The sequence below is a fragment of the Gordionus sp. m RMFG-2023 genome, chromosome 1 (genome assembly GCF_954871325.1).
Source record: "Gordionus sp. m RMFG-2023 chromosome 1, tfGorSpeb1-WG-v2, whole genome shotgun sequence".
In the NCBI taxonomy this organism is placed as follows: domain Eukaryota; kingdom Metazoa; phylum Nematomorpha; class Gordioida; order Chordodea; family Parachordodidae; genus Gordionus; species Gordionus sp. m RMFG-2023.
Genome location: NC_088775.1, coordinates 57,496,975 through 57,513,354, shown reverse-complemented (window position 1 = coordinate 57,513,354; position 16,380 = coordinate 57,496,975). Strand labels below are relative to the sequence as shown.

The 16,380-nt window shown below is 26.2% G+C and overlaps 1 protein-coding gene across 1 annotated transcript in view; it reads left to right on the top strand.

Moving 5' to 3' along the window:
* Nucleotides 1-16,380, top strand: part of LOC135927858 (low-density lipoprotein receptor-related protein 6-like) — a 173,178-nt gene that overhangs the window by 55,511 nt on the left and 101,287 nt on the right. Inside the window, exons 11-12 of the mRNA XM_065464086.1 lie at nt 1,083-1,226; nt 7,295-7,693. Of these exons, the coding sequence (XP_065320158.1) occupies nt 1,083-1,226; nt 7,295-7,693 (543 nt within the window). The remainder of the gene's footprint in view (nt 1-1,082; nt 1,227-7,294; nt 7,694-16,380) is intronic.

The window sequence follows — 16,380 nt, the reverse complement described above, 5'->3', positions numbered from 1 at the left end:
AGTTATCAAATAATATAATATTAGATTTTTGGAGCAACCCTATGTATAAATGTTGATATAAGTTTTGACAACATCAAATTTTGAATAATTTTTAAAAAAATGAGTGTCTGGAGATAAATATTTTAAATATTATATCAATATAAAGTTGTTATTCATAAAATATAACAACCAATCAGCCTTCAAGTGCCCTGGTAAAAGAATTTAAAAATTTACAGAAAACAGGGATGGCTCAATGATAAAATTCCGAGAATGATTAGTTTTTAGACTATATACCTGTATCTAGATCTATTTTAAAACTTTATATTTATATCAAGATCCAGTTGAAAAGTAACAACCCTGCTAAGCCAGATATTCTTTACTTGAAAACTTAAGTTTTTCTTTTACAGGCAAGGTTATTATTGTTATAGGCGTTAATATTTGTCAAGAAGAACTAGGAAGAATTATAAAATGAAATAAATAATTAAATTTATATGGAAGAAATAATAAGATATGATATTAAGAATTTAAGCCCCCCCCTCCCCCCCCCCCCGACGAGCAAGTCTGTCAGTCCGGATTCTAGCATTTAATAAAAAATCAGACATCTTTTTTTGTAATATTTATTATGCCTAAAACTCCGATTTCAAATTTTTATAGTGCATTGATTATTTTTTAAACTATGCTTCTAGCGATATTTATTATTTATCAAGATTTACATCAAATCTTTTTATTCCAATTATTTTTTTTTCATTTAAACACTATTTAAAGAATTATAATCAGAATTTGAAACCTGGTCTGAACAGGATTCCTACTAAATATAAAAAGTTGATCTGGTTTCTAAATTTGACACCATTCCAAAGGTTTCAGGTTCTGATTATAACTATTAAGGCTATAAAAAATTTGACATTAAATAAACCATCTAAAATACAATATATATAAAAATTAACCAGTTCATATATAATGTGTTTTGGCCTTGCCTGAAAGGTCCAGCTCAACCTTATCCTATTCGGACTTAGACCTAATTTATTAATATCGGATGGAGTTGGCAAGCAAAAAAATTACATAATTAATATATAATATGATTTTTTTTATCGTAAAAATATAAGGCAATGAATTGTATTGGACCGATTGGCAAAGGCGTTTGATAGAAAGTTGTGATAAAAGAGATGGCAGTAAAAGAAAAGTCATTATTAGGGAACTGGCCGATTTGATGGGACTTAAAGCCATTGACACTCTCAATGGTTTTACAGGTAACTCATTTTATTTATTTTTTATTAACTTTCAATAGTGGTGATCAAATCTCGACCCATTATCCAAGCCTTCTCATCCGCCTCCCTTTTAACTTTTCCCCATAATAATTTATACAATGATAATATACTTTATTTTTATATTTATACTAAATATAAAATTACTTTATTATAAAATTCGAAAATAAGGACGAATTCATTCACAAGGTTATAGATATTAAAAATATCTCGTTATAATTTTACGAAAAGTCAGGCCAGGTCCAAAATTTTATAAGTTACCTCGGCCAGTTAAATTTCTTGTACAAATTTTCCGCCCATTCCATTTTCAATGTCTATGCATAATTTTTCCTAATATCAATTAAGGCTCTTATATCTCTCCTCTATGGCTAATTTCTTTACAACAACCTTAACTCAATTGTATTTGATATTTTTATTGTGTATATAAATGGATCATAAATAAATAACTTGCTTATTTTGTAAATTTATTATATTTATAAATTTAGTATTTCAATTAGACAACTCTTAAAATGCATAGAAATAAGCATATTGTAATTGATTCAAATAGTATTAATCAAAATATTAGTGTGAAATTCAAAAATAATATATTAAAATTATAATGCCCGTGTTGGCCTAGTAAAATTTATGGAAAAATCAGAGACTTTAAAGGCCCTCCCTATTTTATATATATCGGGCTTTCGGACGGGTCTTGCATGCTAATCTCTACTTGATATGGACCTTTTTAAAAAATCGGTACTATAGACGCTAGTGTTATTAAACCCAGCCGAGTCGGCTTAGTCGCGACTCAAGTCGAACTTTTAGTTATAAAAAGTTGAATCATTTTTGCAACTCAAGTCGCGACTCGAATTCTAAACCTGAGTCATGTATTTAAAAAAAAGGAACACTTTTTTCTACCACTTCAAATTATACAATGGGGGAAAAATTACCATATTTTTTTTTTGAATTTCAATTTATGTTAATCTTAAAAAATATAAAAATTATTACATTATTACTAGCTGATAGTCTGTTAAAAATGACGGGGAATCAAGATTTTCTTTTTAATTTGATAGTGAATGAATTAGAAATTCACCCTTATTTAATAATAAAATAAATCAGAAATTTGCGAGCTGTGAATTTTAGATTTGTCTTTATTTTGATGAAAGTTGTTTCTAAAATTTTGATTATTTTTATAAAATATTTTAATAAAGTTATTACCATCAATATGAATAAATAATTGGTAACATATGTGTTAATATATTTTTTTCATTATATTAATTTCATAACATCGGAAAAAATTGTGCTCAATAAAAATATTTCTTAATGCATTTTTATACATTTGTATTAGGAATTTAAAATTTAAAAAATTTAATATTATTAGATGATATATTTTTGCATAACTTGCCTATTTAGCGGATGGGCTGAGATTTTAAATATTAGATTGGGGAGTGGGAGGGTTAAAAAAATATATGTAAAACAAAGGGCTAATGAATTTGAAATATTTTCGGTGAAATGAGTAACAGACTTATATTAACTAAATATAATTTTTTTATTTCATATTTTATAAAAGTAAAAAAACATTTAAATAATAAATAAAGGGCCAAATCAACCAATATAATAATTTTTAAACATTGGACGGGCGAGTTAAATTTTTAAATAAATGAGCAGGTAGATTAATTCAAAAAAAAATTGGTGTAGGCCGAGTGTGTTAAGTTTTTTTAGAATATGAGCATGTGGGCATTTGTGCCAAAACTTGTACATTGCATACCTACAGTTAGGATTAGAGGTCTGCAATGGTCGGGGTTTAGTTAACAATACCGCCCACTCGTTGTTTTTAAATTATTTAACTCCTCGTCCTCTCACCAGGGGTTTTTAACCGCTCATTTATCTAAATATTTTGTTATCCGCCCTTCCGCTCAATGTTTAAAAATCATTTTAATGGATTGTTTGGCTCTTTATATATATATAATGCAATATTATGAAATAAAACTATTATCTTTAATAAATAGAAATCTCTTCTGCTGATTTCACCTGAAAAAGATTAAAAATGTACCCGTCCACTCCCATCCATTATTTTTAAAATATTTTCTAACCCCCCCCTCCCAATGTTTATTATTTTAGAAATCCCGCCAATGCCCGCCCAGAAAATTGTAACCATTAACCTCTAGTCAGGATAACATCGAACACCGCAGATCTTAAAGGATTTTATCTCTGTCAAGAAATCTATTGATAGTGGTTCAATTAGATAAAAAATTAAAGGATGGTGGCCTGGCCAGTTGGCAAACATGACAAAAACGCCACCTACTATAGATAATTTTTTTGAAATAAATAATAATACTATTGAAAATCCTTAAGAAGCAATTTTTTTAGATCTAAAAATACTTCAAATGCAAATTTTTGATGATTTTTCTTATATAAAAAATATGTATATTAAATTTAATACTGCATATGCTAGTGTTCAACAATTATTTAGATAGCTTATACTTTCTTATCGTTTCTCTAAGCCTGAAGATGACACTATGGAAATGTTTTTATTATTGAGATGCAATAAAAATTATTTAAAAAAAATTCCAAAGTAGGCATAAAATATAGTTAATAGCACTCTTCTTTTTTGAAAGCGGAGATAGCATGCTACTTTTAAAAGTAGCGTAGCTAAATTAATAAAAAGCTACCGCTATCACTATTTTTTTAAAGTGGCCAAGGCTCCGCTACTGTAAAAGTCGCGCGTTATTTTGTCAACTGATTTTTTTTACAGATCTCCTTAAGAATCCTTGATAATATATTAATTTTAATTTGTGAGTTTAAGATTTTATTATTGACGATATTGTATGTTATGTTTTATCATTTTTTAAAATTTTTCCTTGTACCTGATGGCAAAATCATTACGATCAGATGAGATACACATTTTGAAAGATCTGGAGCATCTTGAGTATAAAATATAAAATGGCCATTAAAAATGAAATATATAATCTAGTGCATTTATATTAAATCATTTTGATTATCATTGGATAAATTTTATTATAAAGGATACTATTAGATGAATTAGATTGACGTTTTTTTAGGATTATATATATAATATAGATGATATATTAAATCAACAAAAAAAAAGTAAATTTCATACATTTGGTATAATACTCAATGAAGTATCTAAAAGTGTAGGATTCGGCGTTATTGCAGGTTGATCAGGTTCAGAATCACTAAATGTTTCATGGGCATTATGGTTTTTGATTAATTGATTAAGTCGTATTAAATTATCCACGTAAGAAGCCTTCTCAGATTGTAACGTATTAAATACGATTTTAATTATGAAATTACAAAATTATAACTTTTTTCTCTTTTTAGTCATAATTTATTATGGTAATAAAAATGTTGTTCTTAAATGGGATAATGAATAATCACGATAATATTTCCCCGGAAGGAAGTTTCCAAGAAAAAAAATCACATGAAAATGTTATATATTTTTTTTTTAAACTCCAATTTTATTTTCAATTTTATATAATAATATAGTTTAAAAAATATATATTAATATTATACAATACCCTTGGTCAACACCCCTCATCCCAATCCATCTGTCACAGATATAGAGGTATCATATGCCATCAATTCATTTAAAAAAGAATCAGCAGGTCTTTGACCAATCTCCTTGCATGGCTGTCCTAGAACCCATAAATTTTTTTTTTAAATGTTGATACTTTTTATTTATTTAAAAAAATGATAAAACACTAAAATATTAAAACAAGTATAAAAATATGTAAAATTACTAAATAAATATATATATTAATAGTATCGAAGGCTCTAAAAAGAGCTCAATTTAATAATGAAAATGGACCTAAAAAACAAGTATAATTGTGTTTAAAAATTTCCAATTGAAGTTTTTGTTTAAGAAATAAAGATTCGCGATATTCGTTTGTTATGCTAAAAAATTTTCGTGATAAAGTTTTTTAAAAATATATGTAGACTGTGAAAAATTGCCGTTAGTTGAAATGACTATTGGCTGAAAGTTATTTAATTTTGAATATTTATTTTTTTTTTTCCCCACAAGTAAGAAGGTTTGAATTAATTGATGAAGGAAAGGAGGAGACGCAGGGCGTCCCAAATAAAAGATTTCCTATTGGACCAGGGGGTGCAGGTTAAACCGACGGGTCTGAGACCGTCCTGTAATGAGAGATTGGTAGGTTAAGGATGTTGGGCATTTTAGCCTTATTAAAAGCGTTATGGATGATTTTATTAATTGCTTTGCCGGAGATGGCGACCTTGGCTGTGGGTGCAGTTTAGGCCATGTCTGGCGTTAGGTAGAACGGGTAAGTTGCAAGGTGGCAAGTGTGTGACTGTGTAAGCGAACATCCAAGTCTAAATCCTATAGTAACTCGCAGTTGGTCATTGGTTAAGAGATTATCTAAGGTTTGGCTTGCAAGTACTTTGAGCCATTCATCGTTGAATTGTAATAGTTGTATATCGCTAATAGCGGTTGGGTTAAGATTTTTAATTTCTTTATTAGGGGCTCGATGATAGATTTATTAGAGATTTCGGTTGGAAATATATAACCGTTTGGGGTAAGTAGATCATCTTTCAATTGCTGCTATTAGAAGATCATCATTGGGAGTTATGAAATGAGATCGCAGAATTGAGCGATAGGCGATTTGAGATAAATAGAGATAGGGAAAGTAGTTTTAAGGGGATTAAGTCGATACCACCTAGTTTATCGGGTAATTGGGCTTGGTTCCAATTAAAGTCTGAAAATGAAATGTTGAGAATCCTTTCTATAAAGGTCTTTAAGCGAATAATGTTTTGAATAAAAAATTTTGAGGAGGTGAATGAGGAGGATGAGTAGAAGAGATGCCAGATTTTAGGAAGATATAAACACTTTTTTAATAAGTAAAAAAGCTGTTGCGATGATATGTGGTTGTTGAACTTTTCCATGTTTTGCATCTCAGAAAAGGTTTAATCGAAATTTTTTCGGAAATATTATTATTGAGTAAGGAACCATAAAATAAATAAGGATTTTTTTTAAACTCTAAAATTTTTTATCAAAATTTAATAATATTTGAAAAAATATTTCTTAACTAAAATCCTAAAGATAATAAATATAAAATAAATAATAATTTCACTTTGTCTGTGAATGAAACAAAAAGTAAATAAAATAATAACCTTGGAAATATATCATTGAAAAAAAATATAGATAATGATAATAATAGCTTAGTTGAAATAAGTGTATATTGATGAAGACCCCATTTCCAAGGATACAAATTTCCTTGAATGGTGGAAATTACACCAAAATATATATCCTATATTATCAGAAATTGCGAAAGATTATCAGGTACAATCATAGCCATTGAGTAATTTTACAAAAGAACTTATTTCTGGATAATTTTCTTGAATTATATTTGAATGTGGGTAGACCTATCAACTAACAATTCCTACTAAACAATACACTATAATAATGAATTCACCATAAATGAGTAGAAGGTTTTTAATTTATTCTATATTCTAAAAAATAATTTTTTCACACTCATAATTTTATTTTGTAATAGAGAATTTAAAATTTAGAATATATAATTTATAAAATATATGAAAGGATTACAATTATAATTAAAAATTCGTAAATAATAAATGGAAGTATCTCCGCCGAAGGCGCCCAAAAATTTCTTAGGGTGGTATATATTGGGTTTAGAGAGATGGGGGTGAATTTATTGTCATGTAGACGCTATTAATCATGCACTTTTTAGTTTAACACTAATTGTAATTTACAATTGTTAAATCAGGTTCAAAAATTAGTTTAATATAATTTTAAATATCTTAAAAAGTAGCTGGAATCATGATTAAAATTATTGATTAATCATAAACCTTTTCCTGAAAGATTTAGGGGTTCAGAATCTTATCAACCTGCAATAATGCTGAATGTCTCAAAAACGTTAACTTAGATAGGACGCGTCTTAAGGACTCAAATGCGTCCCGTTCGAACGGACTTTTGATCATCAATATTATTAAAATAAATTTTTGTTGCCAGATTTCATCATTTTTTAAATTTTATCGTTCATCTAAAATATTTATAATTTTTTAAACTACTCATTCTTAAGGCAACAACCCCTGCTCGATCAACAACAGTGGTTGCAGCCACTTTTGCTTTCCCGTTCCTGAAAAAACAATTTTCACCCATGAACGCTTTACAAATAATGACAATGATAATAACACTGCTAACTTTGGTTCCAATAATTTTAACTATCGTCCCACTGCTAAAACCGCTATGATCGGGCCCGCTACTCAAGAATTTATTTGCGCCTGCCCTGGTGAATACGAACTTTTACAGGATGGACTCGAATGTGCACGTTCTGATACTTTTTTTTTACTATTTTCCCGGGAACGCAACGTTTTTCGTGTCACACCTAACGTCTTAACCCCTAAATTATTTGCCTTTTCTCCACATCGACCATTATCCACTTTGACGAATAAAAACTACTCAAGATTGCATAACCAAGGTTAACATTTTTATTAAAATATTTATGTTTATTATTAGTTTTTATACTTATATATAGGACCTGTTCAAATTGAATGCTTCATAGAATATTTTTTTTATTAATCTAATGATGTTATAAATCAAGCTTCAAAACCTAACACTTTTTAGTCATATCAACGTAGACTCCACAAAAATGTAGATGCGTCTTGTTTTTTTCACCTTGGAACACATACATTGTTTGCTTTGTTTTTGTGAGGCGTAGGCTGAAAAATTTGATAGCTTGCTATAAATAAGCTAAACCGTATTATCACTTTACTTTGCTGTTTTTGAAGTTTACCCAAGAATGTCCTCTGATTTTTTTTTGAAAATATTATCAACTTTGAAGCACAAATCAGTTAACTTTCACCTCAATGCCTATCGGATTTTTTTTTCCGAACGCGTCTAGATTGAGCTGAATTAGCCTATTTTTATATTGATCAACTATACGAGCAGTTTTATATTTGAAAAAAAAACTAATGAAAGTAGGTGAAATTAAATTTATAAGAATTATGGCAATACAACTTTTTATTGAGTATTCAAATCATGGCATCCTTTCTTTTATAATGGTAAATTATTGTTATTGATACCTAAATATTAGACTCATGAATCTAAAAATATATAAAAAAAAACATTTTAAATAACTTGTAGTCATTCTCATTATGATAGCTATTTTCATAATATTGTATAGTCAGGTCAGGGGCTCCCTAATTTAGCGAAATTTTTATACGAAACAATTTTTTGCGAAACTTTTCGCGAATGTATTTTTTAGCTGAACTTTTATCATGAATCCACATTAGCGAATTCCATTGCGCCAAGCTATATTTTTTATAGCGAGACTTTTAAAGCGAATACATTACAGCGAAACTTTTATTGCGATCAATAATCGCAAATTTTTTATTGCGAATCAATAATCGCCAAAATTTTAAAGCGAAGTCGTTATCGCAAAGTAGTAAAAACTATTTCGCGAAACATATATCGCGAAAATATTATAGCGAATTAAATATCGCGTTCGCGGGGTCAATATTTCAATAATTGCTAATAGTAACTATTTTATTTATAAACGTTTATTTATGATGACATTAGAATTAAAAAAAGGTACAATTAAACCCTCGATTTGAACCGTTTTTTAAAAACGGCTAACTCAATATTTTATCCAGAATAATATTACGCAAGCCTGAAGATTTTGCTCACAGGTGGCACCAAGGTCTAGATATCAATTAGATCTCGAGACTTAGGCAATATTTTTCTGGCTAAAATATTGAATTAGCCGTTTTTAAAAATCGGCTCAGAAAGAGCCGTTTTGCACCAGATTCGATAGAGTTTTTAATTTTCTTTTAACCTTAATAAATTTATAGAATGATTAAATGAACTTATTTGGTTTATAAAATTTATTATTGAAATATAATTTTTTTGCTCTCTTGTCCATCCTTTACTTGAAGTCTTATTTTATAAGAATCACAGGCAAGGAACTTACACTTTATTAATATACTAATCATTGAATTCATTATTTGATTATAATATAAAATTAGTTAAATAAAATATATTAAAATGTATCTAAAAACATACAGATACCTCTATAACAATATCTAGATACAGATATTTAAAAAAAATCTATCTAGATACAAATACCACATTTTTTATATCTAGATATTTGTATATAGATACTTTATCAACTCTGAAAATTTTAATGAAATAGGTGTAAATATATTGATTTAAGAAACCTATTATAATACAATGTTATTCTAAGCATCGACCAAATTTATGTATAGCATACAATCATATAATCACTATTTTTCAAATAAAACTTATTTCTGGATAATTTTCTGTTATCTGTTTAAATGTAATTTAAAAGGGTTATACATTCTATCAGCAAACTCATAATCATGCCATTTACAATGAATAATGTATTCATTGTAAATGAGGGTTTTTTTTTAATCATCTATGTTCTAAATAAAGCCTCTTTTACATTCGCTTTTTAGATAGTTGTAGAGTATTAATGAATTTTTTTTAGGGGAGTAGGTATTGGTTTTTGAGAAGGGGGGGGGGGTGTTGCTTACTTCCAGTGAATATATTATCATGTAGACGCTCACAGCCTTACGAAGTTCAAACTTCGACAAGCACTAATTCTGAAACTTCATAGTGCGCACAAATTTACTTTTCAACGCAGCGTTTAAAACGCAAATAATACATTTAATTTAGTTGACTAACAGACGACTAACTAATTTCGACTAAAAACTTAAGCGAATAAATGAGTCTATTAGTCGACTAAAACGACTAATTTAGTCGACTAAAACGACTAATTTAGTCGACTAAAACAACTATCGACTAAAAACAACTAATTTGGTCGACTAAAACGACTAATATGGTCGACTAAAGCAACTAATTTGTTCGACTAAAACGACTTAGTCGACTGACCAAATTAGTTTTTTTAGTCGACTAAATTAGTCTGTTTAGTCCACCCATTTAGCGGCTTAATTGAATAATTTAGTCGTCTAAATATAATATTTGAGGGGTACCGAACCTGCATCACTGTATAGTCGGGGAGTTCTTCCGACTACTTGAGATATCAGTGAAGATGTACCATAGATAAGTGACAATTGTCATAATTGTTATTTTTTAACTTTTTTGAATTTTTTTAAGTAAATAGGTAAAAATAAATATTGTAAAGATGTTAAGATAAAATTTCAGTGAAGATGTACCATAGAAAAATGACAATTGTCATAATAATTATTTTTGAATTTTTTTATATTAAATAGATAAAAATAAATATTGTAAAGATGTTGAGATAAAATTTCAGTGAAGATGTACCATAGATAAGTGACAATTGTCATAATTGTTATTTTTTAACTTTTTTGAATTTTTTTATAGTAAATAGGTAAAAATAAATATTGCAAAGATGTTAAGATAAAATTTCAGTAAAGATGTATTAATAGAAAAGTGACAATTGTCATAATTGTTATTTTTTAACTTATTTGAATTTTTTTATAGTAAACAGGTAAAAATATATTGTAAAGATGTTTAATTAAAGTTTCAGTTGATAAATATTTTATAATTATCAATTTTGATTCTTTGAAAACTTTTTACCAGGATCCTAAATGTTTAAAATAGATAAAACATCTTTCAAAACTTAGAAAATAAACTTTATAAAAAAAATCTTATACGATATTTTTATTGAATGAGGCTCAAAATCAAAGCTAGGTAAAAGTGATTATGATCGATCACCTGATTTATCTAAATTAGTTTTTAATATAACCTTAGAATATAATGATTGCAACTTATAAGTTTTTGTAACCATCTAATTCTAATTCATTTTTTTGTTCTTAATCAGGTATTTGGTTTCAAGTGAAAATTTTGGAATAACTAAAACTATAATATGATAACCATAACTTAATTGAATAATAACCAATAAACCATACCTTAAATTTACAAAAATGGATACTTTTTCAATTATTATGTTCAATTATTTATTATCTAATATTTTTAAAAAATCTACATTATAATGTATGTTTTTTTTGAAAAGATTTAATTTAAAAAATAGTATATTCTGAAATTTTCATATATTTTTCCATATTTATACTTTGTAATTCATATTTTGTTATTTTTATTCTCTTGTGATTTATTATAAGTTGTTTTGTTATATCGGTTTGGATAAAAATAACAGTTCAAGGTTCAGGTTTAGTTCGTAAAAATAAAAATATCGGTTCGGTTCGAACCTCTAGAAACCGGTTTGAATATTTTTGTATTTAAATTACATTCGAATTATGTATAGGGAGGTATATTTTTTTTTATTTCATCTTAAAATAAAAAACACATACATAAAACCTTCATTTTTATTAATTGCACATTATAAAATAACTAGTGGATACCCCGTCAAGTATGACGGGTTTTATATGAACGGTATAATATTAACTTTTTATAAGACCTAATTGTCATTTTTAAAAATTTGATAATTTATTTTTTCTCTTTTACTTTTGTTTTTAATCTTTGAAGTGTTAATTATTTTTTCTAAATCTTAAGAATTTTGTATTTCTTTAACTTAAAACATAATTAATATTTATTTATTTGTCATTTTTAAAAATTTGATACTCCTAAAATATGGAGGAAAATGATATTTAATAAATTATACATTAATTGATTTTAAATTTAATAATTAAAAATGGTAAATTTTATAAAATAAATTAGTCTTACTACTTTCTTATTAAAACTCACAAATCATAATTAATTTATGATACTCTTAAAATATGGAGGTAAATGATATTTAATAAATTATACATTTATTGATTTTAAATTTAATTATTCAAATTCTTATTAACACTCATAAATCATAATTAATTTAATTAAACTTATAAACATTAGTTGAATAATTAAATATGTTAAATTTACCTGATTCATTATAAATTGAATAATATACATTCTTACCACTTGACACAGTAACAAATATTATTAGATTTTTAATTAATTTCTTATTAACACTCATAAATCATAATTAATTTAATAAAACTTATAAACATTAGGTGATTTTTAATTATCCATTATCATAGTATTAGATTTTTAATTTCCAAAAATGCAAATATTTCATCATACAGTTTCAACAAAATCATATTCTAATAATATAGTAAGATTATAAGGTAAAATAAATAATATACCAATCAGTAAGATCAGCCTCATAATTAATTTAATTAAACTTATAAACATTAGTTGAATAATTAAATATGTTAAATTTACCTGATTCATTATAAATTGAATAATATACATTCTTAACACTTGACACAGTAACATACCTGATTCATTATAAATTGAATAATATACATTCTTTTCTTATTAACACTCATAAATCATAATTAATTTAATTAAAGTAATAAACATTAGGTGATTTTTAATTATCCATTATCATAGTATTAGATTTTTAATTTCCAAAAATGCAAATATTTCATCATACAGTTTCAACAAAATCATATGCTAATAATATAGTAAGATTATAAGTTAAAATAAATAATATACCACATTCTCGAAATTATATTAAATCTCCATCAAGTAAAATTATAAAAATCATTAAATAAAAATATTTATTTATTTAATTAATAAAACAAAGAAAATAAATTTAAACCAATGAAATAGAAGGAAAATAATTTTAAACCAATATAATAAGACATTAATAAGCCAATAAAAATAAAGATTAATAAGCCAATCAAAATAAAAAATAACAGTAAAATAATAACGTATATATAAGAAAGATTATATTACAAAATTTAATATAGAAGGTAGCTCAGTGGGAAGAACGCTTGCCTTTAAAACGTTAAGTCGGGAGTTCGAATCCCGTTATATACAAAAAATTTTCTTAAAATTTAACATTAGTGAGATATAGTCTCCATCGATTTATTTAACATTAGGAAGATAGGAAAGTTGATGAAAAAAATAAAAATTAACATTAAGAAGATAGGAAAGTTGATGAAAAAAAATAAAAATTAACATTAAGGATATACGAAAACGTTCATTTCTTGATTACGGTGATTATATATATAGATATTTAAATTAGTGTTGTTAATCGGCTTAGCCGAGTCGGCTCGAACAGAGCTCACCCAAATTTTGGGTCGTTTTTTTCGACTCCAACTCAAAGTTTTGGTCGTTTTTTACGACTTCGACCCGAGTTCAAGCCGAAAAAAACGACTTCGACCCAAAATATGGGTCGTTTTTTTCGACTCCGACCCAAGTCCAAGCCGAAAAAAACGACCTCGACCCAAAATATGGGTCGTTTTTTACGACTCCGACTCAAAATTTGGGTTGTATTTTTCGACTCAAACTTGAAATTTGGGTCGTATTTTTTGACTCAAACTAGAAGTTTGGGTCGTATTTTTCGACTCAAACTTGAAGTTAGGGTCGTATTTTTCGACTCCAACTTGAAGTTTAGATCGTATTTTTCGACTCCAACTCAAAGTTTGGGTCGTTTTTCTGACTCAGACTCAAACATCGGGTCGTTTTATTCAATCCGACCCAAAATATGGATCGTTTTTTTTAAAGACGCCTTAAAGTTAGGGTTGCTTTTTTTCACCTAACCAAATATCTAGATCATTTTTTTCGACCAAAAGTCAAATAACATTTAGTAGATATTAATATTATAGGCGGGAAAGTTTCTTAAAGCTTCTTTAAATTATAACGCTCTGATTTAACTATTTCATCATAGTTATTTTTTAAAATTTTTAAGTAAAGATGTACCATAGAAAAGAGCCATTTGTTATGATGGTTATTTTTGAACTTTTTTAAATGAATTAGATAAAAATATATATTGTAGACATGTTAAATCAAAATTTCAGTGAAGATGTATCATAGATAAGTGACAATTGTCATAATCGACATTTTTGAACTTTTTTGAGTTTTTTTATAGCAAATTGCTAAAAATATATATTCTGAACATGTTAAATTAAAAATTCAGTGAGGATGTATCATAGATAGGTGACAATTGTCATAATCGTTATTTTTGAACTTTTTTCAATTTTTTTAAAGGAAATAGCTAAAAATATATATTCTAAACATGTTAAATTTAAAATTCAGTGAGGATATATCATATATAGGTGACAATTGTCATAATCGCTATTTTTGAACTTTTTCAAATTTTTTTAAAGGAAATAGCTAAAAATATATATTCTAAACATGTTAAATTTAAAATTCAGTGAGGATGTATCATAGATAGGTGACAATTGTCATAATCGTTATTTTTGAACTTTTTTCAATTTTTTTAAAGGAAATAGCTAAAAATATATATTCTAAACATGTTAAATTAAAAATTCAGTGAGGATGTATCATAGATGAGGTGACAATTGTCATAATCGCTATTTTTGAACTTTTTCAAATTTTTTTAAAGGAAATAGCTAAAAATATATATTCTAAACATGTTAAATTTAAAATTCAGTGAGGATGTATCATAGATAGGTGACAATTGTCATAATCTTTATTTTTGAACTTTTTTCAATTTTTTTAAAGGAAATAGCTAAAAATATATATTCTAAACATGTTAAATTAAAAATTCAGTGAGGATGTATCATAGATAGGTGACAATTGTCATAATCGTTATTTTTGAACTTTTTTCAATTTTTTTAAAGGAAATAGCTAAAAATATATATTCTAAACATGTTAAATTAAAAATTCAGTGAGGATGTATCATAGATAGGTGACAATTGTCATAATCGCTATTTTTGAACTTTTTTCAATTTTTTTAAAGGAAATAGCTAAAAATATATATTCTAAACATGTTAAATTAAAAATTCAGTGAGGATGTATCATAGATAGGTGACAATTGTCATAATCGCTATTTTTGAACTTTTTCAAATTTTTTTAAAGGAAATAGCTAAAAATATATATTCTAAACATGTTAAATTTAAAATTCAGTGAGGATGTATCATAGATAGGTGACAATTGTCATAATCTTTATTTTTGAACTTTTTTCAATTTTTTTAAAGGAAATAGCTAAAAATATATATTCTAAACATGTTAAATTAAAAATTCAGTGAGGATGTATCATAGATAGGTGACAATTGTCATAATCGTTATTTTTGAACTTTTTTCAATTTTTTTAAAGGAAATAGCTAAAAATATATATTCTAAACATGTTAAATTAAAAATTCAGTGAGGATGTATCATATATAGGTGACAATTGTCATAATCGCTATTTTTGAACTTTTTCAAATTTTTTTAAAGGAAATAGCTAAAAATATATATTCTAAACATGTTAAATTTAAAATTCAGTGAGGATGTATCATAGATAGGTGACAATTGTCATAATCGTTATTTTTGAACTTTTTTCAATTTTTTTAAAGGAAATAGCTAAAAATATATATTCTAAACATGTTAAATTAAAAATTCAGTGAGGATGTATCATAGATAGGTGACAATTGTCATAATCGCTATTTTTGAACTTTTTCAAATTTTTTTAAAGGAAATAGCTAAAAATATATATTCTAAACATGTTAAATTTAAAATTCAGTGAGGATGTATCATAGATAGGTGACAATTGTCATAATCTTTATTTTTGAACTTTTTTCAATTTTTTTAAAGGAAATAGCTAAAAATATATATTCTAAACATGTTAAATTAAAAATTCAGTGAGGATGTATCATAGATAGGTGACAATTGTCATAATCGTTATTTTTGAACTTTTTTCAATTTTTTTAAAGGAAATAGCTAAAAATATATATTCTAAACATGTTAAATTAAAAATTCAGTGAGGATGTATCATAGATAGGTGACAATTGTCATAATCGCTATTTTTGAACTTTTTTCAATTTTTTTAAAGGAAATAGCTAAAAATATATATTCTAAACATGTTAAATTAAAAATTCAGTGAGGATGTATCATAGATAGGTGACAATTGTCATAATCGCTATTTTTGAACTTTTTCAAATTTTTTTAAAGGAAATAGCTAAAAAAAATATATCCTAAACATGTTAAATTAAAATATCAGTGAGGATGTATCACAGATAGGTGACAATTGTCATAATCTTTATTTTTGAACTTTTTTCAATTTTTTTAAAGGAAATACCTAAAAATATATATTCTAAACATGTTAAATTAAAAATTCAGTGAGGATGTATCATAGATAGGTGACAATTGTCATAATCGCTATTTTTGAACTTTTTTCAATTTTTTTAAAGGAAATAGCTAAAAATATATATTCTA